This window comes from Apteryx mantelli, chromosome 1, assembly GCF_036417845.1.
Source record: "Apteryx mantelli isolate bAptMan1 chromosome 1, bAptMan1.hap1, whole genome shotgun sequence".
Lineage (NCBI taxonomy): Eukaryota > Metazoa > Chordata > Aves > Apterygiformes > Apterygidae > Apteryx > Apteryx mantelli.
The window spans coordinates 189112425-189138691 of record NC_089978.1 but is presented as its reverse complement, the minus strand read 5'-3'; the positions used below and the strand labels follow the sequence as shown (position 1 = coordinate 189138691).

The 26267-nt window shown below is 34.3% G+C and overlaps 1 protein-coding gene across 1 annotated transcript in view; it reads right to left on the bottom strand.

Annotated features, from left to right (window-relative positions):
* The window catches only part of ADAMTS20 (ADAM metallopeptidase with thrombospondin type 1 motif 20), a 110361-nt gene that overhangs the window by 32228 nt on the left and 51866 nt on the right, over positions 1-26267 (bottom strand). The window contains exons 16-28 of the mRNA XM_067289950.1: positions 23289-23384; positions 20910-21076; positions 20668-20797; positions 19427-19553; positions 18562-18772; positions 17832-17996; positions 16958-17122; positions 14554-14676; positions 13140-13247; positions 11770-11934; positions 11262-11552; positions 10780-10941; positions 8797-8973 (exon numbers count right to left, since the gene is read on the bottom strand). Of these exons, the coding sequence (XP_067146051.1) occupies positions 8797-8973; positions 10780-10941; positions 11262-11552; positions 11770-11934; positions 13140-13247; positions 14554-14676; positions 16958-17122; positions 17832-17996; positions 18562-18772; positions 19427-19553; positions 20668-20797; positions 20910-21076; positions 23289-23384 (2087 nt within the window). The remainder of the gene's footprint in view (positions 1-8796; positions 8974-10779; positions 10942-11261; positions 11553-11769; positions 11935-13139; positions 13248-14553; positions 14677-16957; positions 17123-17831; positions 17997-18561; positions 18773-19426; positions 19554-20667; positions 20798-20909; positions 21077-23288; positions 23385-26267) is intronic.

Genomic DNA, 26267 nt, shown 5'->3' with positions numbered 1-26267 from the left:
GCATGCTGTACTGGTAATGAGGTATTCTGAAGTTCGATATTAGGCAGCAGCAGCAGTAGAGGTATAAGACTGAAGATGGTTTTGAAAACCAAGTTCACTGATCCTGAATTCCCTTTTAATATAAAAGATTATCTTTAAAGATATAAATACTTTTCACACACTAGAAAAAATGAATGAAGGCACTTTTATCATACATAGTAAGATTTTTGCATTAAAATGAAAACAAATAAATATTTTACTTTTGCAAGTTTGGGCTGCTCCTGCTCCTGCAGAAGTTGATGGCAGTAACATCACTGGAAGGGGACCAAGCATGTCCATTCTTAAAAAATATACTTACATACTATTCATTAAAAGTAAAAAAGATTTCTTCCACTAGTGCAAAGACAGAATTATACAAAAGTTCTTCTGGAGAAAATAACTGAAGAGAAATCTCAAAAACTAGAGAAATAAGCTACTTTGAGGATATTGCATTATGTGTCCAAAGGGCAATAAGTAATATCAGTAAGAATCTCTCACACCTAGAGATAACTTAAAAGAGCAGCTGATCCTCCTGTTTTATGCCTAAAGTTAATTTGAAATCATGAATAATACTTATGAGGTCAGATAAAAATCCTAAGAGTAAGGAAAAATCTTTATTTTATCAACATTTCAGGCAAATGAAATATAATTAACTTCTATGTGGGTCAAATCCTGACTATACTATCACTGAACATAAAGACACCTGGACAAAAACAGGTTCAGACTGTTCCCAAAGAACTCAGAAAGACTAACATTTTTAAACTGAAGATTTTGTAGGACTTCTTTTTTTTAACATAATTTCAGCAGTTAGTGAAACTTCTGTCTGCAATACTTAATTAATTTCTGGACTAATAACAAAGTACAATTGACATGACTTGTTTGTTGCTAGTGTTTAGCTCTTTTAATAGTTTTACAACAGCTAGCAAAGCTCTCTGCACAATCACTATTTTTAGGAAAGTTATGTCTGTTCACTACATGGTCCTTTTAATTAAAGAAAGATTTCAAATAAATAAATATTTTCAAATAAAATTCCAAATGTAGATGTTTTCAAAGAAATCTAACAGAAAGTAAAAACCTCAAGACGGACCTTAACTTCTCTATGCTCATAACTGTTAGTGCTCAGCAATAAAGCTGTACAACGACTATTTGCAAAACTGGTCAGATTAGGGAAGTAGCTACAGAATGCCTCTAAAAGACTGAATGCTGTTTGAGACAAAACTGAGGGTGGTATGAAGGCATAACTGTTTGCTTTTGTGGCAATACTGCTTACCTTCAACTTAAGCAGCCTCCTGTGATACGTGTGCTCTGGTAAGACATGCACATTGTAAGCTATTTAGTTTCATGTATGCCATGAACATGTATTGATGATTACTCTAACTGCTTTAGGAAAAAATCTGTTACAATTTAGATTTCAGTAATCCTGTGTTCCAGGTATCTGTGCTTTCTAAAGGAAGTAGAAAGGATGGGAAGCAAACAAATAATTCAAATTGTCATATACTCAGTTAAAATGTCTCTAATAGATATCCACATTCATACAAGAATGAAAACCCTAATAAAGCACAAAGCTTTCAAGGTACTGTCAATTGCATATGCAAGAACCTTGCTATTTGGCTACCTGGAACTCCAAGGGTTTGGTAAGTATTGAAAAACATGCTGGGGTTGCTGGGGGATGAAAAGAAAAATCAATTCCCTAAATATATCAAAATTCTTATCATCCAAAAATGCAAACAAACTAACTTTCCTCACTATGTGAAGTTGTAAGGCATTGTCTTCTCGTATATGAATAGTCTATTTTATTCCTCCATTGTAATTCCTCACACTCCTTAAATCCTTGAAGAAAAGACATAAAATGAAAGGTATACAGCAGAGTAAAAGAATGTATGTACTAGGAACTGTAAGAAATTTATACTTGTTTCCTACAGTGCAACAACAACTTAGGATGCATAGAAACGTACAAGAAAAAAAAAAGATAAGAGGATATGACCATTTAACCAAGATATAAATACTGAAATCTTAAAAGAAACTGAGATAAAAAGGGGAAACTTCAGTTAATAGTCAAATACAATCGTTGAAATGAAGACATGATAAAAAACCTCCATTAAGAAAAGCATGTTAAATATGAGTCATAAACAGCTATCACATGCTAAACAGCAGAAGTAAAAGGAAAACAAAATTTATATTCACATTATATGTTTTGCCTAGGTCCCACACCAGGACTTTGGCATCAGAAGTCTCCTGACTTGCTGCTGTGTGTCAAATTATTTCCTAGTCAAGTACTGCATTTCACCTGAAAGGTTGCAGCTAACAGCTCAAAAGTCCTTAAATCTGCTCTTACAGTTAAGGTGTTCAGTGGATCAGATGAAGCTTTCATAGTCAGATAATTCTGGGATGCACTTAGCACTTCTTTATAGCCTGAAAACTACTCAAGTGTGATAAATATGTCAGGAATAAAGGATTCATAAGTAAAATGATACTTAAAATTGTGTACCTATTTCTATGCTAAAGTATTATTTATTCTATAGTATAGCTACTTTACATTGGTTCTATTTATTCAACCTTGCTAGATTGTATATGCACAATGTATCTGAAAATTTGTTTTATCTAGATGTAGCTGTTAAACTGATTAATTGTTGATTGATTATATTCCCACATAACTTTTTGTCAGTTAACAGACAGTTGTACAGGAAATGCTGTTCAAAGAAAAAGAACTTAATATTAAAAATAACAAAGCAACATTCCTGAAACTCAGAAAAGACAGATTATCCTAAGAAAATTCTAGCACAAAATTGTTAAATCTCATCACTGGAACTCAGTTTTAAAATCTTCTGACATCTTTGAAAATGTAAAATCTCCCTTTTCATGCTTTGAGTAAAAGCAACTCCTTGTCATTAAGATTAGAAAACCTGAGCCAATCTGATGAAAATTAATACAACAAACCATGAGTCTTACTGCATGTACTAAGCACAAAAAAACAATAATGCACTCTGGAAAGAAGGAAGGGATAAAATAAAAATCTGAATTAGAACAAAGTGCTCTTAGCCAGCTGTAAGAATGCTACAGAATTTTTTCTTGACATTATATAATGTGACATGTCGTTTCCATACTTTTTTAGCTTGTAATTTATTCATTCTTTTATGAAGTTTTGGATCATTGCCTCAGTCCCTTCACAAATGAAACAAGGGTAGTCTAAAAGAAAAATACGCAAGATATACTGGCCAAATTTACCGGTGGCGCAATTCCATTAAAGTAAGTAGCTATACAAAGAATGAATTTACCTCAAGCATTATTTAATTTTTAAATATGCCATAGATATAAGTAACGTGTATATCAAGAATGAGGTAGTGTACTTAGATACGTCAGGCTAAAAAATGATTTAGAATATTTGAATTTATGAGTGTTTATATAGGAGTGTTTATTTAGGAGTGTTGAGGATGATAATATTTATCGACCTCATTTATATTAAGAGTATGACACCAGTATTATTTAGAATAGATTTATACCAGTTTAGAAATAAGGAAATCATTCAGAGCCCTCAAGATGCATGGACTGTGTGTAAACCCACTCCACTTCTTTTGGGCTGAACAAAAGGAAAGCATGATCCAATTCTCAGTAGAAGGAAACTCACTTGGAAACTTGTGTATAACTAGGAGGGGAAAAGAAGTAAGCTACATTATAAAAAGATCATTGTCAGAGTCTACCAAAACATCAATCAAATGAATTCAACTTACAAGTAAAAGGGTATGTTTCCCAGCCATATTCCCTATAAAACTTCAGAGCCTTTGCTTGGTTATCATGAATAATAAAGATTCTGAACTCATTCAAAGGATCAAAGATTCTGAACCTGAATTAAAATCATACATTTAATTATTGTATGTTTGAGCCATAAAAAATTTACCTCCTCTCTCATGCTGCACAACTAATGGTAGTTCACAACTACAAAAATGTATAATGAAGTATCCACCTGGAATATGGAAATGAAGAAGAACTATTCTAAAAAATAAACTTATTTTCTTGTTTATTTTTGGAACAGACCAGAATGTTAATTAAACCAACATTTTCTTCAAGTAAGAAAAGATTTTCTTGAAACTGAATTAAAACTATTCCTAAGTATAGCAAGCTTGCTCTTCTAAAACAGAAGTAGCCAGTTTGCACTGAAGGTAGAAAGATACTGTATCTTAATGCCTTGCAATCTTTACTTTGTCACTCTCTGAATCCCTTCCAGCAGCCTTTGTAAGGTGTATTACATCAATGGCAGAGAATTACATTTAACCTGTAGATAGCTAATTCTCTAAAGAAATCAAAAGCTGCTTCTTTTGAAATATAAGGTAGTCCCACAAATGTATGCACCTAGGATCATTATTCTATCGCACAATTTTAATTCTCAATCCTTACTCTTAAAAAATCCTTGAAGAAATGCTTTATAACTGGAGGACTGTAATCAAATTAAGAAATATAGCTCTTGCAGCACAAAGAAGCTTCTAAGCCATACTAGTGTGATGATGATGAAGGATAATATCTGCGAGAAAGTGTCCTTGAATGGTATAAGCCTATAGAATTTGAGTCTTATCTGCCTCACGTCCTTTTGGAGTACTGCAGAAATCAGTGAGAGAGGAGTATGTAGCCCTGTAGCTTTGTAATGCTCAGCTGCTGTAGCCATAGATAAACACTATAATGTATAACAGCCCATAGCTGTTATACTGCAGACAGCAACAACCAGAAATTGGGATTCAAATCTTAAACAAAGCCTTCCTTGCAACAGCCCCATTCTGCATTTACAAGATACGTTTTCTTTATTTTAATTTATGTTATGTAAAATGAATCTAACACTGAAATAAATTATTTACAACATATATCATTAAAAGGCTTCTATCCTCAAATCTATAGAGATAACTAGTGCAAGAAATTAGAATTCTCCAAGATGGAAAAACATTTCTAGGGTTAGACATAATGCATCAGTCACCAGTTCATTCCATTTTAGCAGAATATTAACAGTTTCTAAAGGGCAGAGGAAATAAATTCTTAAGGAGTGGCAATTCACTGTAACTAGAGCAGCAAGGAATGAGAGTTATCCCTAGATAATTTTTCTTTCTTCAAAAGCACTATTTTAATATAGATGTAGTTCCTGGACACTAAAAATCTCAAAAGAGATTTCATGTCGAATTCTTAACTAACATATACTGACTACCAAAGAGAAATATTGAAAAATCCTTCATAGAATAACTTAACTAACATAAAAAATGAGTAAGAAGGAGAGCTGAATATCCCTATGTGTGTATCTTTAAAGAGAAGTAATAGGATGGCAAACAGAAAAGCAATCTTTTGAAACTGTCAGGATCCATGAAGAGAACACACACCCTTTCCAGTGAAAAAGTATAATTTACCTATATCCTAGCATCTTAATCCCATGTCTTCAGCCTATCTGAACTGAAGTTTATTATATTCAGCAAAGCCTTTTCCTTTTGAGAAGGCACAGGAATACACATAAAGAGATAATTTACCACATTTTATAAATAGTCCCTTCACCTTAAGATTTCATATGGAAAGCAATGACAGGTTTCAGTTGGTACTTAGGTGCTCAGTGTAATGACAGGGAACACTGTCTATACATAAACATTTTAATAAATACTTTGTCCCTTTCTGACATGGTAGTGCTGCTTGCCAGAATTCAGAGAGTTAAATCAAAGGAGGTTGTAAAAGGGAAAACCTTTAAAGGTTAAAGCTGTTAAAGCAACAAGCTGGAATGGTAATCATGTAAGAGATAAGTTAGCCACAGATTTGCAGCTTCAAAGGACTTAAAATAAGAGTGACTAGCTCCTTGGCTTTGTCAAGGCCAAGCATGGGATCAAAAGAGGGCCAAAACCACAAAGACCCTAGAAAAAGGCAGTCACCAAAAATCTAGAGCACCAGAAAAACTGACAAGTTTAGAAGACACAGAGGGCTGCAGAAGGTGTACTGGAGCAAAAGCCTTTCCTCCCAAAACAGACTTTGGAAATACTCTAGCCCCTCAGATCTTTGAATAAAAGGATTAACCTCATAAAAGGAAATAGAAATTAGAGAATCTTTTATTTTTTGCTTTGGAAGACAGATGAAACATTATATTGAATAACTTATATTGAGTCACTAATCAGCTTCCTTTCCTTCTTTCTGCACACAGTTTGGCCTGGCTCAAGTGGCCATGCATTATGGATCTCTACCTTTCAACCAATAATGGCCTAAAGGGAGCAATTCAAAGACTTACAGAGGTCAAATACCTGGTATTTCTGTGTGTAGTTGATTAGATTTCCAGAAAGAACACTGGTTTAAAGTAGCTACTTTAATAAATGTGACTAACTTCTACTGATTTGATCTCCTAAATGTCTTTAAAAACTCTAAACAAAATTCATCATTAAAATGATTGGTTTAATTATAACTATGTTCTCAACGGAGGGCAGTCACCCAACAGAGGTCTTTATTTACGAATAAAATAAACTGATGACTGATAAAATAGCACAATCCTTCTCCGTCTTGGATGAGATTCTTGACTCTCTAATGATTCTGTCTGAGTCTTAGTTAATTACACTTTTTCTGAATCTATTTCTGCTTGAGACCAAAATCAGAGGAAACTATCTGGCTGTGTAAAAACTGGAATAATAAGTGAGCTACAGCTTTTACTTCTGACATGGTTTAGACAGAGATATATTGGAATGAAAAGAAAGTTTTTAAAGCAATATTTATACCCATTTCTGAACTGGCGGGCCCAGAGATGGGGCCAGCATAGAACAAGGTCAAGTAGTTGTTCCAGATGAAGCAACTGTTCAAAATTTCCCTTTCTTCCACTCACCCTCTCCATGTATTTTATTTATGCCATGCATACTAGAAGCAAAAGACAGCACATAATCAATTATGGCAACTTTTACTAAATGTGAGAAGTCTCACATTTCTGTTTCTCCTGAAGTTTGACATCACTGTCTAGACACATACATATTACTCACTGTTTTTATGAAAAATAGGGACTGTGTTTTATCTAGTTCTTGCAGTCCTTACAGAGAAGGCAATAGGTATAGATGCGACACACTTGACCCCAAACAATGTCCAGCCATTTACAGTACCCTTTATGAGTGCAACGACAGTACCCTACATGAGAGCATACTGTATTCTAGAAAGGCACAGGATAGGCAGAGCCTTAATCTAATGCCAAACTATCACAGCACTAGTCAGTCACCCATTGGTGAAGGCTAAACAGATGGATTGAAAAGCATTACTGAATACCTCTAGAATTTGGAATCGAATAAAAAAGAGGCCACGAACACTCTCTTTCATCATTAGATTGGATTCTAAACTTAATTTTGAAGGATTAAAATGGCTTTTATGTGAACTGAGATATAAAGCAACATAAAAATCTCTGCACAACTAAGCCATATATGACATTTATAAAACAGCACTTACTGGGATCCTATTCCTACAACAGGTAAGCTATTAATGCAGTGAAAGCTGCATCACTCAGGGAAGGAACAGGTTGTGGAAAATTTTAGATCTAAAAGGAAAACAAATGTTGAGTTCAAAGGGAATTCTGTATGAATGCTTGGCTTCTCAGCACATGAAGTATATACACTAATAAAGATAAGTATTAGTAAGTCACCACTAATTATTTGGCTAATGAGTAAATAAGATACTCTAGTGTCTGTTAAATACAAAACTAAAACTCTGTTTTGCACAGTGGAAGAAAAAGATACTGTGATAAATTTTTAAGGCAGATTTCCATTTTAAAGTATATTTGCAACAGATTAGAAGAGATTATGCAAACACTAAGAAATTATTTCACATTGAAATTCGACATTCATTTTTAAAATGTTTCCAGATTAATTCAAATCACCAAATTATACAATTTTATTAGTAAAAAGATTGTATAGAATTGTAATCCTTGCCCATCTCCCAGGGATGTCAATGACAGTTTTTGCACTGATTTCTATGAAACCAGAGCTAGATCCCACCTCCTTTGATAGCCATTAATCGCTTTAAAATTGAGTACAATAACTAATAAATATTGTTGTCAAATTCATAGCTTGAAAAATATAATGTACTCTATTGTAGAGTATGTTAAGATTACTTCAGAATGTTAATTATCTGCTAGTGGCAATTTTAAAGATTAATGGTGATTACTGTAGTAATTTTTACACATTAATAGACAGTGACATATAGACAATAACATAGTATAGTTACATACATACTTATGCACAGACAACTTTAATTAGCCACTGTTTAAAACCCACAAATATAAGCCTTTATACACAAATGTACATGTAATATGGAGTAAAATGTTGTTTGATGACAGACTGTAATATACATATGTGAGATATATTTTATACTTAAATATAGCATTAATTAAAAAAATGTTATGCACTAGAAAGCTTTTTTACAAATATAAATAGGTAGATAATACTACAGTATAAATTACAGTATATAGTTTTAAATTATAACACAGATCAATTCACAAGCCTTCAAAACAAAATAAACTATTAGTTATTGCTATCTGCTAAGATGATTTCTGACAAACTTCAAAATATTCCCTATGATATTTTACCGAGCATGATACTGTTCCCACTGAAGTAAATGGCAGTTTCCCACTTAATTCAATGAGGGCAGGAGCAATTGCTTAATAAAACTACATAGTCTATATTCCACATGCATTATTTTTTCACTGTTATCAAATAAAGTACCAAAATAGTTTTTAAAAGGCAAGAGAAGAGAGCAACAGAAAGAATAAGAAAGTGAAAAATGTATTAGTGAATGCTATCGTACCGATTTCCATGGTCCCCGATGCCATGAAACATCACCAGGGCAAGAATGCACATTACATTGTGCCATATTAGGTGGCTTGTCTAGAATTTCACAGTTTTGATCACCCAACATTTGGCCAGTAGGAAGCTGACAAATCACCAGTCTTGTCTTTATTCCATCTCCACATGTTTGAGTACACTAAAATATAGAATTTTATATACAATATCTTTGTTAAGAGAGTCTTCGCACACCATTAATCCAAAAAGATATAGCAATAATCAACACACGTTATGACTTACTCTGTTTATCTTCACAGTCCCTGGACACCTCAGCCAAGAATGAGTACTGACAGTCTAATCTCACATAATGAAATGACAATTCTTTCAACAAATAGTTTACAAAACTACATTTTTATACTTTATCAAGTGATTGTCTAGGAAGTCTCAAAAACAGGTATAATCTGCTCTATCAATGAGAAATAATTATTTGTGAGAATAAATGTACAGGTATACGGCTCTTTTATAGCAGGAAAAGGTGGAAATCGGTCCTAAAAATGATATCCTTGACAGACAAGAGAAGTCTCAGATACTGGACACATTTTCTCATAGTCTAACTTATATAGACTAAGTGTCAAATATTTATAAGGCGTGGTCTATGTTTTGATTTTCCACTGCTGTACTTTACAATAAAAAAAAAAAAAAACAAATTTGGACTAGAAATTCCTCCAGTATGTGCATACAGTTATGAAAATTTTATTCTATGTTCATTCTAGTTTCATTTCTCACATAATTCTCTAATTCTAGTGTTTTCAGACAATAATATGAATTCTCATTTCTAATGAACTATTATAATCAATCTGATCAAAAGTCAGCATGTTCCAATAAATTATAACTTTTTACTGTAGTTCAGAGGATTCTAAATCAGACATGACCTGCTGTGCCTGCATTAACCGGAACCCAAGTCTGCAGCTATGGTCAGAAAAAACATGACATTCAGACTGATCTTAAGAACTAAAAGGCTAGAACTGGCCAAAACACACAAAAAAGGGTTTTTTTGTTTTCCCCAGCTCTAGATATTGAGGTATCCAAGAATAAGCAAGAGCCACAAGAGGTTAGACTAGAATGAATGCCAAATTAACCAGGTAGTTTTATCTCTCTGTGGTGTCTGAGCAAGCATGCATGGTCAAATCTTGACAATGCATAGCAGGGAGAAACCTTTATTTGTCCAAGAATGTATAATACTGCATCAAAACATTCTAATTTAAGAGTGGAATTTGCCAGTGTCCAGGCTTAGCATGCCTGAAGCATGATTTAATTTTTGCCTTTAAGATAACAAGCTATTTAACCCAGGCACACCTTTTAGATGCATGATCTTATTTTCATACCTTCTAATTCATAGCTACAACCCAGTATTTTTTTCCTTTTTCTAATATGTTCATACAGACAATGAGTATACTATTGCTTGCAGTTATTCCAGTCACTACTTAATAAATCTGAGGTAAAATGTAACTTTCATTTAAGTTTCTTGGGTTCATTTTTTCTTAGGGTAGTTATTACAGAGAGGTTTTTCTCACGCAGTCTTTTTGGAATAGAAAATAATTTTGTATGACTCAAGATTCAAGAAACTACTGTAACATCCAATTATAAGTTTTTTTACAGTAGGTACTTATTAAATTGAGAAATACCAGACAAGTATAAATAAAACTAGAATTTCTAAAGTTATCACTATTCTACTGTTAACAAATACAATGGCATAATTCCAATCAGTCTGTACATACTTAGCATCATGCAATACTTACTTCTTCTGGATATATATTTCAGTACCCATACTTACACTATAATTCTGGATTTGATCAAGGAACAAATTTTAGATAAACGGATTGAAACGGATTCTTTTTAAATAAGTAAAAAATGGTCTTCTGTTCCAGTCAGACAAATAATTATTTTACTATTTCTAAGCTTATGTGGTAAATAAAGTTTCCTTTTGAAAGAGAAATAATCTTACTTCTCCCCAATTCCCATAGTTCCAACGTGGGCAGGGTCCAGAATCACAGTGTCTTGACTCTGGAGGTTTTGTTGCCTCATCACAATAACTAGCACTTCTTCCTTCCTCATCTTGACATACTACAACCCGACGGTGAAATCCACCTGCACAAGTACTAGAGCACTAGCAAAACATGTAAACATATATATCACTATTGTATAATCAGCAAAATGTACAATATGTTGGTTAAAACAACTTTAAATTAAAATTTTTATGTTAGCATTCGAAACTGGAAATTTGCAAATAAAAATTACTATTACACAGAAGTATTTTAAAGCTGAAAATGCAAAAAATTACATTTTAAATTGAATGTATTTTCAAATTAAAAATATTTTTCAAATAAACGTACTTTTAATTTGACCAGATTTGTTCTGCAATAACATTTCTAGAAACACTAACACATGCATGACAGAACACATCAATATGTTTAAAAATTTTCTTACTGCTCCCCAGGGTCCAGTTCTCCATTGATATCCTCCTACAGAAGGATGGTTCCACTGGTTTACATTATCTTGTGGATAGTGTATTGGAAGGTAATCTATCTCTGGAAAATGGCTCGGATGGTCATGTGTTTTAGGAATATGATGATAAACTGGTGGACATGGTGGCATGTTACATTCCTGTTCTTTGGAAGGACGGCCCTCGGGATCACAGTAATTCTCGTTGATTTGTTGATGATAGTTGACACAGATGACTTGTCTTGTTACTACTCCACTATCACATGTAACTGTGCACTGGCCAAAAATTAATCCAATATTTGTGATAGAATACTGATGACTAATAATCAAAGACATTTATATTTACTTTTGACATTAAGAAATGCATACATTATTTTTTCAAGGGATGCAGCTTCAATCATGCCTGTACAGAATAAGAAGTCCCAATTTCTAACCAGAAAATGTGCCCAATAATCTAATAAAGACATTAAAAAACAATACAAGTAATACTTACAGGGGACCAATTTCCAACTTGCCACTCTCCACATGGGCTAAAGCAGCTTGAAATTTCAGCTGGTCGTGGTAAATGAGCACAGAAAGATTCATCTGCTATTCCTCCATGAGCATCTCTACAACTCACATAGCGAGCACGATCACCTTTTCCACAGGATGCAGAGCACTGTGAGAAAACAGTCCACGCTCATCACACTTTAGGAGATCAAAAGAAGACCATGCAAGCATCTAAAATAGCTTAGTATCAGTTTGAATTCAGAATTAAACCCTGACAACCAGATTCCCATCTCACATTGATACAAAACTATGCTAATAGAGCCATGCATTTAGGAAGGAAAGTGAAATAACGCTGGATGGTTTAGGTCTTATGAATTCCCCTTGGCTTGGTACTGAAATGCATGGCCATAATTCTGCTGAATTAATTCCGCATATCTGAACAGGTAACGTTTCAACTATAACATGGAATCAGCTATAACATGGAATCATTATACAGTTGCAGAGGGTATTTTATTGCTTATTAATCTTAGACACATTGGATAGGAACTTCACCACATTTTAATTACTTGATTATGATGCAATATTTATATCAACTGACATTTAAGATTCATTTGCCATTCTTGTTTACATTAGCATATTCCTTTGAGTCCCTTCTGATGCCTTTATAATTGAAAAGTGCAAGGTGGATTTAGTAGTGAGCTTTTGAGTAGCCTCAATCTATGCACTCATTACTACTGTTTAGTTAAAACAACTGTGCAAAGATATAATTGTGTTTTATGCTTTGCTAAGAACCTCAAGGGATTAACAGATACACCTATATTTTTACAGATTATTTAAAATTTTCATATCTCTGTCAAATAAGACTAATTTTCATCATTACAAAAATCAAAAACTCTTCTGTTAAATAAAGTCTGCATATAAACTGAATTTATTTGTAACACTTATTCTACAAATTATCTAGCATGAGATCTTTAAAGACCAAAACTGCTTACCATTGCTATTCACATAAAAGATTTAAATAGTTTTTTAGAATGAAAAATGCTCTCCATATTCAGAAACTAATCCACTATTTTGAAACCTATTTCCTTGACCACTCTCAATCACATGAAAGCTATTCTGCTCAGAACTCCAGTACCCAAACTCTCGGGTTCTTTTCCTTATCTTCCCTGCTAGATTTGAAACACAGAATTTGCTTGGAGTGTCAACTACTTCCAGAAAAAAAAAATCTTTAAAAGAGTTAATAATTTTGTTGAAGAATTACCCCAAGCAGATTTCAGTTTGAAAGATATACCGATGAGAGCTTTACACAATAGGAAAATGGGTGAAAAAGTGGAGGATAGTTTTGCAAGCCATGACCACTATTACATAACATACTGGGGTCCATGAGCCGTATCTCCATTGAGTCACCTTCCCCATATGAATTAGAGGAAGTGATGTAGTCCATAATTTTTTATTTTCTGGACAAGAGGGCAATTCACATTCCTGTGGGGGAGAAAAAGAACAACTTTAAAAATATAATTTTTGGAACAGATGAATGTAAAGCAAATGGCTCACCCAAAAAGGTAGATCCTACCATTACAATAAGGCAGCATGAATTGACAAATAAATACTATCTTCTAATTTTCCATGGCATTATTCAAAAGTTTTTTATTTAGTTTTGTTTCAAATTGAGAGGCAAAGACAAGTTACTTGACAATAAAGCTATATTAGTAATAACTACAAATATTTCCACTTTGAGAAAGAATTGTATTGGGTAACTTGCTGGAGAGAAGGGAAATCGACATTACTGTGTTTTGTTTCATAGCCATGTGCAGTAACGAAGAACTGAGAGATGATAGTGGCTGTGCTGTTCTTCATACCTTCAGCTACACAGAACAAGAAATTGTCCAGTTCAGTCAACAGCTGAACTGGTACCACTGTTCAAAATATGAGATATATTCAAACCCAGTGTGTTTCCACATATGAGTGGAAATAACTTTGTACCAATTACTTAGCTTTTTTATTTTGAAATCTTATTCAAGAGGCCCTCACAGGAGCAATTGTGACTACTTTACTGTACAATGGAATCCTGTTTTTTTATCCTTGAGATGGGAACCAGAGTTGCCCTCAGTGGTTACCAGGTAAACTGGATATAAATATGATGCAGCAATCTGGTGGCTGGATCGATATATTAATATACAGCTACCTTGCATCTAAGACACTAATGCTTTTAGTTAAAGGTAAACCCACTGACTGTAGTAAACAAATATTTCTTATGAAAAAGGATAGATCTAAATTAAGAGAAGTGCTAGAGAAGTAGCTTGGGACAAAAGAGAAAGGTAGAGAATCACATCATACATTCATATATACAAGTTCATATCTATACAGTTCTGAATTAATCTCATTCCAATAATCAAAGCTTTCTTCAAATAACCCTGTTTTTCTACTAATAACTAGGTATAACTAGAATTTTAAAGCAGAATACCAGGCCAACTAGGTGCAATTACTGTGCATCACAGTGATCAGGTGATCAGTCTCCTTATATTATTCTACATGTTGGAGCTTTTTACAAATAACCAAAGGTCTCTGCACTCCTTCAGTCATATACCAAATCTTCATATCTCCAATCTCCAAATTGCTCTTCTTTTACTTAATTCCTCAGGCCAAATTTGAAGCACACAGAAGGAGCAGACAGTTTCAGTATTTTTTTCACATTCTAGAACTTGTTTTCCTCAAGTTCCCCCCAAAAGCCAGTAGACAGTATTTGTGTTAAAAAGCACTACCAACTGAAAGGTATTTGTTTACTTACTTGACTGTCTCTAGGACGAGTAGCAGCATTACATTCTCTGTCATCATCCAAAATAACTCTGTAAATCCCAGCAACACATTTGACTGCACGCATCTGGTATCCGTGACCACATGTTACAGCACACTGTTAAAGTCAGTAGTTTCACATACTTGAAATAACATTATATTTACTCAAATTTAATTTTTAATTATATTTTCTATTTTAAAATTCATTATATCATGAGTAGGAATTTAATAATTAAGAAATGATGTCCTGCACAATTTTTTTTTACCATCGTAATGGTAATTTAACATGTGGAATGATTTTAAAATTGAGCAATAATCTTAACGTCTACTGAACAACTACTGATTTACATGCCTAAAGACCAGCCTAGTAATTCAGACAATTTGCATTCAATTTAAAAATTTAGAATTCAGTTTGTAAGTCATATGTATGCTTTACATACCAATCTAACCAAAAAAGCCTAGTTAGTGAGCAGTTAAGAAGTGTAGCTACCAGAGTCTACCTTAGGTCAAATGAATCGCTCTCTGAACTCCACTGATTATACTGTTCAGAAGCACAATGTAGTTCCCTAGACAAAGGAAAAGTGATCCTCCCTAAAAAGCCCACTTTTGAAAAGCAAGCCTCTCCTCCAGCTCATGGTCTTGCTTCTGCCTCTTCATCCTCCACACCGGATATACTGTCTCTCTGTATTTAAATGGCAAGTATTTCTGATGTCCCTGCATGCATTCCCCCTCCCCCCAGTTATGTTAATTTTTATGGGAAATACTGCTTTGCTATCCCTTTTATCACTGTTGCATTTTTCAGGAATAGATCCTTGGCAGATAGTGGGATATGGCTGTAGCCATCTAGGCTCCCTCTGTAGCTAGCACAGAGAGACAGGAACCTCTAGAAAGTGATTTATCCTGTTTATCTCAGGCATTTTAGGACTGATTTAGTTGCTTCAGACAGACACCATGGAAGGTACCCTGGAATATCCTCCTCCCTCTGCCACTCTAGAAAGGCATAAGTCTCCCATACATCCTGTACCTTATCTGCCCACCGTGTCAGACCGTCTGATATAATCTAGAGTCAGCTGGCACTGACAGTTTATGAATGGGTAGCTTAATCGAGACCTCTAGATAAAGGAATCATCAGCTGGAGCTTTTCACACCTTACCCTTGACTAGGGAGTGTGCCAAGAGCACTATTAAAGAAGGCACCTAAACTTTTAGATGGCTCAAAGTAGTATGAAACAAATCCCACCCTACAGATCTTGTGGTTCAAGCAAGAAATACCAGCAAAAATCCAGGCCACGAGTAGCTGGTACCAGATGGTACAGTGGAATAATTGCAATGGAAAGCTTTGCTTCAGCTCAAGGAATGATAAATTTCCTGTTAAAGAGTTATTCCAGAATGGCTATACACTGTGATTTCCTGTTCAGAAAAAACATATCATGGGACTAATTAATTAAATTTCTTATTTCCTTTTGGCACTTAGCATCTAAAAATGGGAAGCCAGCATCTTGTGACCAAAAGATTACCAAAAAGACATTCAACATTATGTTAGACAACGGTGTGGTAATCTCTGCAGTAAAAAAATACAACATGAGACAAGCTCTATACAAATGAAATGTGTAAGTTAAAAATATATGTAATTTCCCAAGGTTTATTTATTACATATTTTACCAAAAGGTTATATGTAAAAAATAAATAGCACCTGCCATTCAGTTATGAGTTCTCACCAACATCCAACAATCACTGTGAATAAGCCAATATCTGTTTTGGTTTGAGTAATCTGAACATATCGAAGCTCCATGAAATTGAGTGCCTTGTTTTTGAATTAATTCTCATCTTTTTGGTGACAAAAGCTTCCTTCTCAAATTAATTCACCTTCTTCTGGAATTTTGAAGCCCCTCTGGTATACATTAGGCAAGCATCATCAGACAAAAGAACATATTCTTGAACTGCACTTTCATATAAAGAGACAGAAGCTCTTTTATCACTGAAGACTGTATAAAAAACTAAGATATTCAGCCAAATACAATGCCTTTTTGCCTGCTATTATTAGCATATACCATTCCATGTTCTAAGTTAAAGGTACCATTTAAATATGTCGACATATTTTAAAGTATTTAGTCATTTACCTGTCCCATTCATCTGAATGCTTTGTTATCTACAACTATTTTTGTTACTTTGGAGATGAAATATGTTCATGAGAAATAACATTAGCAGTCTTAGACATCCAACTTCTGTGTGGATGTTCTTAAATTAAGGGTTAGACAGCCAAAGGGAGCAGAGGGAGATGTGAACCAATCCACTTGAAATATTTTTATTGGAACTTTAGCAGCTGCTTCAACAGCTTTGTTTTGTGTTCACCTAAAGTCTGAACTAAAGGCAAAAAGTCAGAAATCCTTAGGTACTCACTGATCCCCAAGGCCCTGCTTGCCAAGATGCACATTCATGAAGTTCACATGGTGTTACTGATTCTGGTCTATCATTTGGATTACATAAATTGTCTCTCAGTTGTTCATCATTAAGTTGGCACCACACTTGGCGATGTCTCATTCCTTTGCCACATGTCACAGGACACTGTAAAATTATATTAGATTCACCAGTTTAACAAGACAAGAAACTTCACTTTTTTTAGTAGTCTGGTGGATTATAAAGATCACATAAATGACAAAAATATTCCAGGAACATAAGTAGTGCAACAAAAATAGTTCTTTCGTGAATTCTTCAGTTTCTAGTAAATATCTGCCCAAATGCACAACATAGACAAAGGAATCACTGTTAAGTTTCTAAAGCTATAAAAATATGAAAACAATGTACTTTTCATTTATTGCCATTAAAAAAGAATACTTATTTAAAATATGAATGCATATAGCACAGCTTTCACAGGCAACATATTTAAATGATCTATGATTCAATTATATCCATATAATCTATAACAAAATGGATATAATTTTGCTCTTCGCTTGGCTGAATGGTTCACATTGCTTTATAATAAAGGAAGGTATGTATAGGACTATAGACAGATCTACCATAAGTAGTTTCACTATCCCTTTTTACTGTAACAACATTTCAGAGAAAAAATTAATTATTGGTGTGCTTTTCACAAGTTCTTGTGCTATCTGTACATCTGGTATGTACATCAGCAGAATCCTAGCATTTAAGTATTTTTACTTTCATGTGTCCAAAAGTAACTAGAAAAAAAAAAAACCAACAAATACTCAAGGCAGTTTATTTTAATATTGATGACCAGTATCAAGTGAGTTTTAAGTTTTGCATGGTTTGTTACCTCATTCCACTCACTAACAGACCAGCTTGGACATAACAATTCATTGCAATTCTGTGTTATGATTCTTGGAAGTTCATGGCATTCTCTGTCAGGAAGATGACGACCCAAATTGTTCATACAAAAAGCTTCTCTGGTTCTGACACCTCTTTCACAGCTCCTTGAACACTGCAGTGTACAAAAAATATTGTGAAACATGAAACATACCATAATAAAAAACAGTTCAAAATACATTATCAGGCTTAAAGATGAAAGATATCAAAAATCATGCAGGACAATTGCATCCTGTCCTATGTCCATTTAAGTCTACACACTTCAAATATGTGCACCAGAGATAAATTTGGCACCTTGTTAAGTAGTTCCAAGATAGCAGTCTTTAATTAATATTAAAGCTGAAATTGTACTAACCTTTTTTCTTTAAAATACTCAGAGAACTGAATTATTAAGCTGTAAATAAAAAATACACCTTGAACGGTCAGATCTTCTCTGCTGACTTCCAAAACCAAACTGCAAATAATTTAGATATCTACAGTTTCTCACAAAGATATGAGGAATTTTGTCCAGTAGTTACCTAAATATAGAGGTATTAGCTCCTCTTACAACATTGGATTTGTCAAACATTATTTTCTTTTAGTTGCTTAAATGGAAAAAAAAAAAAGATAAAAAAATAAAAATCTGATATGAACACTAACCAGAACTATAATGGTACAATTATAAGATTTTGAATTTGTACCTCTGACCATTCCGTGTAGTGCCAACTTGCTAACATACAGTCACCATGACAGGGCTCTCTGGTTGGTGGTTTCTGCTGATCAGCACAGTATTTATCATCCACTGGAGCACTGAGTCCTTTTGAAACAGAGTACTTCATGCAAAGGATTTCTAAAGAACGATACCCTGGGCCACACTTTGATGTGCAGTCACTTTTGCCAGTACTGTGCCACCTACAAGGATAAACTGTTATAGAAAACTAACTATGTTTTAAAAAATAAATGTAAAGCACTCAGAGAATATAGTTAGAAGTGCAGTATAAATATAAATTTTAGGCAACAGATAAATATGACTGTAAAGCCTATATAAAGGCTGGAATTTTCAAAGCAATATAAAAGGAATTTGACTCATATGCTTAAAAATTCTTTTTAAATTTAAAGCATCTTTTGTCTAAATCTCCTAATTGACTTTGAAAAACACAAGCTATAATTCTGATCATTCATCCTCTGTCCACTTCATTGTGCACTTTCTCAGAGCGCAAAAACACATGACTGTGCTCCAAATTAGTTCCAGTTGTAGGTACAATTCCAGCGAAAAATGTACTTGGCCCAGTAATACAATTTTTTAGTCCAGCATGTAGAGAAGAAATTCACAATCCTAACAGAAGACTTTGGACTTAATGAATAAAAATTAGAAGAATACATTAGTTCTATGTAGTTTTGGAGATGTAAATCTAATGCATATATCCATTAAATCAGCAGATTTGAGGGAGGAAGCAAGGGACTGAGGGAGAGAGAATAAAGCAGTCTGAATTATTTTGTTTTGATCTCTATCAATAAAAATGAATAAGACCACAATAGCTCCATCAGTTTAGAGCATCTTTTTACCTTAATTCACATTCTGTATTACACTCCTCAAAGACTTCTGGTACAGAAGGTGCAAGTTCACATCTTTGATCAGACACTACCACATGATCACTTTTACGTATGCATGTCATTCTTCTTCTTCGAATACCTTGGAAAGGACACACATAAAAGCAAAAAAAGGCTAAAATAAGAGTGCCTTTTTCCCACTAATGATTTCCAATTCATAATTTAGGAATTTAACGGAGATACCCCATTAACATTAATCTTTGTATACAGCAGATTCTGCACAAACACATTACTTTGTGCAGCTGACTGAATTCCTGTGGAGAACAACCTTGCCCCAGTCACGCCTACCAACCCCTGATGGCTCCCAGCCATACTACCATGATCTCATGAGGGCATCAACTTCCAGAAGACTGTAATATGAAGTGCAGCAGTGCATTTACTCAGCAGGCTAAGTATTCCAAATGCATCATATCTGTCCTTGGCTAATTACCAAACACCACTATGTTTACTTCAAGGTCATGATCCCCTTCTTCAAGGCAGCAGAAAATCTGAGCACAGGGTACCTGAAAGGTCTCCTGCAGTGCCAGAAGTACCAAAGTGGACAGCTCCACTTCTCTAGCACATGAGCACATCTACAGCCTGACTCAAAACCAGAAGAAACTTACCACCATCCATCTCAAGTACAGGCATTCCTAGCATCTGCTAATAGGAGTATCTATTATTATGTGTACATAAACTTTATACATACACTTCATGTATGTTGTGGCTTTATTTTTCACTGGAGTGGCTTATAGAATACCAGACAAAAATTATAAAAACATTCTAAAACACCTTTATCTCAAATAACAGAAAACCCCAAAATACAAAGAAATATATATGAAAGATACTAGACAAATCAGGTAGTGGACATCTGGAAATATGATGACAGGAGATGGGATAGATCTTAGTAGATATACAATACCATGTTTTCAAGGATGCATTACACTTGGTTGAAATATTTCTTATAAATCACTCTTATGGCAAAAAAGGAACAAGAACAGAATTTTGAATATAGAATTGCATTGTGTAAATACTGAAAACAGGAAAAGAGAATCTGAAGCCACTCTGCCCTTAAAGGCTCTGTGCACCTAAAGTTTACTGAGAGTGCTGAGTTTCTTTCTTACTAGTAGGAGTGACAAAATCCTGACTACTTAAGACTAGCCCCTTCCCAAACGTCATAAGGTCTTTGGTTCTGATGAAGAAAGAATCCACAATACCTTGGCACATTCTACTGCAGTCTTTCCAGGGCCCAAAAGGATCCCACATGAACAGATCACTTCTGTCTTCTATTGGGATACTGAATGAATAACGTACATCAGGGTTGTATAAATTCCCTACACACAAAACCTTAATTGAGATAAAATGATAACTTTTTTAGTGAATTTGTGCATGACATAAGCTTATGGACATTATGAGCACGTAGTAAATTTTCAAACTTATGAAAAAATCGAAAGTTCACCTGTAAAGTTAGCTCTTCCTCGATTCTATCAGTGCTGTTAATTCGTTCTATAGTGTTGTTTGAACCACTGTACTCAAAAGTAGCTCCTCGTATGTTGATTTCTCTTTTTGACATGCTTACAACAAAATTTCCATTCAAGATAAAATTTCCATGAACATCAGATAAAGCTATAAGTAAAATAAAATATTGGGAATAAAGCATCGATTTTAATTAAAAGGTTTTATCAATAAAAATTAATTATATATTTTTGTTTCAATACTTGGCTTTATTTTATTCCATGTATAGCATTTTAAAGTTGTATCAAACAGTTCCTAATGCATGAATTTGATCCCAGCCATGAGTAGCTCTCACCTAAGCAGTTGCCATGGATTTTCTCTGCATTAACAATGCTTAACATTAATATTTGTTGTGCTGAAAGGCTGACTATAATAATCACTTTTAAACTTAGTTAGGTTCTGCTACCTAATGGGAACAAATTTTATTTATATTTCTGACCTATTCTAGAGTCCATATTCCTATACTTTCTAGAGCTACTTTTAAATTTAGTAAAGGCATGCTATTCAGGCATAACTATGTTTTAAATGGTAGTCAGGGGTGAGGGTTGTTTCTACTTCTTATGAGATGCATATGCAGCAGCAGGGCATCAGACAGCAAGAAAACAATCTGGAATACTCTGATGGCTTTTAAAGCTCTAATGGCTTAATAGGATAGGAAGTGACAGTGTGCTGAGTAGGATGGTAATGGAAGAAGAGATAGAGAAGGAAAATATGCACCGATACTCTCTCATGTGCTTCAGAGGTAATATAACTACTGTGAAATAAAACAACCAAGATTTTGGGGGACAAAATGTGAATCCTCTGTTTCTCCTACACACCTGCAAATTTACCAACATGTCAAAATGTGATCTTTTTACTCATTCTGGTACATAAAAGTACACAAGAAGAGAGAGGATCACTTAGGAATTCCACTGCATCCCAGAGCAAATTTGTGTTAATCATGTGATAAACAATTGTTAAAAAATTAGTTTCTCTTTCTTTTTAAAAGAAAGTAGAAAATTCAGTTATAAAAACAAGAGTCACAGTTGCCAGACAGTATCTAGTTTTCTTCCAGGACACTGGTACAATAAAAACCCACTCCTTTCTTTCAAAAGTTAAGTTTTTCATAAAGTGTCTGCTAAATAACAAACTCACCAGCACACAACAGAAGTTGAGTTTGTCTTCTTTGAGCCCCATTATTCTTCACATAAATAATTGAGCTCTGTCTTCTCAGACAGAGCACATGATTCAAGACATTGGACAACCCTCCACTTTAGGACAGAATTTAATGCTTCTCTTTTGCTAAGGCTAAACTTGACTATATATAAATTTTACCAAAACAGACCAATTCCTTGCCCTCAGACATTTAGTATACCTCATCAAAACAATGTTTTTCCTTTATACAATGTATTTAGAGGCTGCTATTAAATACTGTATGTCACGAACCTATTACAAAATCTCCAGACCATACATATATCCCATCCAATTCATGACAATTTCCACCATGAACCAACACAGATGTGACTTATAGGGGGCATGGCATCCAGAACTCCTTTGTATCATAAACATAATTCTGCCAAAAGATTGCAACTATTCCCTCCAGTGTTCGGTACAGCTGTACTTAACACAGTGATTTCCATGTGAGTGCACACACACAGTTCCCAGTGGCTACTGGTCCTTCTGGGGATGAAACAGAAGCAAGGTTCTGTTTGTAAATATGATAATTTTATTTCCTGGCTTAAATGATCTTAAGTTTTGGTGAATTTAGAGTTCTGGAGAGACACAAGTTACCCACCAGGAAGCTTTGATTTTGCACTAGTCATTTCAGTTGTTTTACTACATTATTTATACAATCCAAGCTTTTTTCTGTACATTCTTATTCCATATTACATTCAAAGATAAACAGAAGCTCAGACATGATAGAAAAGAGAAATGTGAGATGACTGATAAGTTTGCTAAAGTTCACAGACCACTTCAACAGTCTTGACAGCTTCATTCATAAACAAACTGTATGCTTCCAAAATTAACAACACAAATGCCTACGTTATTCCTTAGTTTACTCATGGTGTTTTAATAAACACGGCCACAACAAACTCAAAAACTGACAGAACTATAATTCCTATTCTCTGACAAAAGAACACGTTTAAGAAACCTAACAATATGTCACTCATTTTTCTTATTAACCCTGTTAACATCTACAGAGAAAAACAGACAAATGATGATACCATGTAATTTCATATTTGCTCTAAAGACTTTATCAGACTTTTGATAATGTAAGTCTAGAGCAGATCTCTGGCAAGCACACGCAAACCATCTATGAGTGTTGTACACAGCATGCTGTTACCAAGGTAGTTGTCATCTTCTGGTTTCCCCGAGTAGCTGTGCTGCCGAATATCAATGTTTGTTGCTCCTTTGGGAATATTTACTACAACATTGTAACCTGCAATGTAATTATTCACAAATTAATTATACACAAAAATTGTCATGTATGAGTAAATATGAACCTTCTGGACTTATGTTTAACTAATTTTATTCAAAAAATCCTATAATGCACCAATGACAACACTGCTGAATGCCCTCATGTTTTAGAAAGGAAATGTAAACATCTTTATATACATTAAATTTCCTTGTTTTTAAAAAAAGGTCAGCTGAATTGAACTTTTAGTTTCATAACTCAAGAGACAGTTAAAATTCATTCTTGTTTGCAGAAATGTGAATTCTGTTCTTTACCAATAACTTTCAGAAAAATCTCTAAAGAGCAGGACTACTGTAGAGAGCAGACTAGTGGGACTCAGGAAACATGGTGGCTGTTCACAATTTAACCACAAAACTTGTATACAATTCTCTGTAAGTCACTTAACCTACAGTACCTCAGCTCCCTCTCTGTACAATTGGGTTAGCTTCTCCCTATCTTACAAAAAGTATTGCATAACAGCACTCTAAAGAACAAGTCCTAAGTATTCAACTATTGCAGTGCTGCAGGTCATACACATAAGTAGCTCTATCAGATAAACTAGCTATGCTTGATCCACATTCTACTGCTCAGAATGTTAGCCTAGTGTGCTCCCTCCAAAATACATGTGCTTCACAAATGAGTCATCCTTTCCATAATCCCTCTACTAATATTAGGGCAGCCTTGTCTTGAGGTAACGAAATAATCTGCATCAACATCTACTTTTTAGAAAAACTGTCACTCTGCTCACAAGCATAGGTAAAAAAAAAATGCTGTTTCTCACAGATGCTACTTATACATCCAAAAGGATTCCCATGTCTAAGAAAAACTAAGTATGACAAACGTATGAAACAAATAATAAACAAAAATACGTAACTTGAAGCATTAATATAATCTTTGTTAACTTTTCCATTTATTTTTCTGTATTTAACATGGTCTTGTCAGGATTTAACTTTGCTTAGTTAGCTCATCTTTGTGGGTAACAAATTAAAGAGCAGTCTCCTTTTCAATTTCATAGTACACTAACTGCCCAGTGCTTTTAATCTAAAAACCCCATCCCCTGCACTTAGAATGCACATTTAAATCTAATAACAGGTTGATCACATTTACCAGCTGGGGGCAGCACTGCAATTTCAAAGCGACTGCGTGCTCTGGATAAATACACAGCATTTGGTCAACCTTCCAACGTATAGGGAAAAAAACCCAAAACGCACACAAAAAAGCTGCTCATCTTACACACTGAAGAGCTTGTGGTAATATGAAGGCAGAAGACAAAATACGGGAGGAAATGATAAACAAAACTGCATAGCATATTGCCAAGGATAAACAGAACACTAGATCACATACTAAGGTACTGAGAAAGACATTTTTTTCAGGATATCTTCAGATACTCTAGTTTGAGAGGCAGTAATAACAGCCAACATAATAATTAAGTACACATAATTATATTACTGTTTCCTAAATTGGGAGCCAAGCAAACTGCCATTTCACTGAATTTCTGATGACTTTCACTTACTGTTTAAATACATAATGACAGCATTATAACTGTATGCCTGCAAGGACATACCAGTAATACCACACGCTGCTCTTGCCTAATTCCACATTCTGCCTTAGTAAAAATGGTTTGTGTGAGTATGGAAGGCAAATAGGTGAGTGAAAAGGAAAAAGGCCAAGTGCACAAAGCTCAGCACTCTTATCTTATGATGCCTAACTCAGTCTTGGAAAGTCTCTGGAAATGAACATTTCCTCAGAGAATGCTTTCAATCATTAGCCTAGGGATGTCATAGACTTCCCATGGGCCCAGCTCTCCATTTCTTAGAAGTTTTAGAGGTCAGCTAGCTACAACCTCTTGTTTGCATTGCTGCACTCCTGTCTGAACACATCTGAGTGAGCTCATATGTTTTAGCATCCTGTCCAGGGTTATAATCTTGTATCACATTTTATATGCTATAATCCCAATAATTCAAACACAATTCAAATGACAAAACTAAATAATAAGCTCAAGGTGTTTTCGTAATCCTAAAATAGTTTTTATATCTTTTTACTCTTTTTCATATTGGATTTTATCCTGACATAGGGCTTGTGTAAGACCAGCAAAGTCACAGAAATAATCCAAATGAGTGACTTTAGCAAAATTTTTCCAGTATAGTATAATGTGTTAATTTTTATGAAGGCAGAAGCTTAGAGAAGAAAACACAAAGAATAATGGGTCCTCTTGCATTGCACTGTAAAGAGGGGCCACAATAATCGAAGGACACCCAGCAGTCACCTTAGGCAAAGAACACAGGATAGTCAGTCATGTCGATGGCAACTAGTCGGGAAACTGCTTTATCTTAGTCTCCACAACAGTGCAGTCATCGAGCTTCCCAAATATAAATATGACATCCTAATTGTGTTATTCCCTCAAAATACATAGTCCTACATTACATCAGTTAAAGCACACAGGAGAATAAACAAAACAGTAACTTTCAAAGCAGACTATTTCTTTTCACTCACTGTAGAAAAGCAAACTTCAATTTTTCATAATTTACTTTCTAATGTAAAATTAGTAGATAGGATTTTTTTAAAGGGTATTTTGTTAAAAAGATCTACATTACATGAAAATTTTACTACTTCATCAAATTAACTTCAGTTAGGAGCAAATAAGTCTGAGACTATGCAAAGCTGATAAACAATAGAAATAGTGAGTCTCAAGGATAATTGTATGAATGGCAGTTCCAATATATTATTTACTTTTATCAAATATATTTATAATGTCATTCCTGTGCTACTTGTAAACTAAAAGATCCTTCATAATGGTGAAAAACAAAAACGTTCATAGTCCTTTACTCAGATTGATCAAAATATTACATTCTTTTCCTTTACTATTTT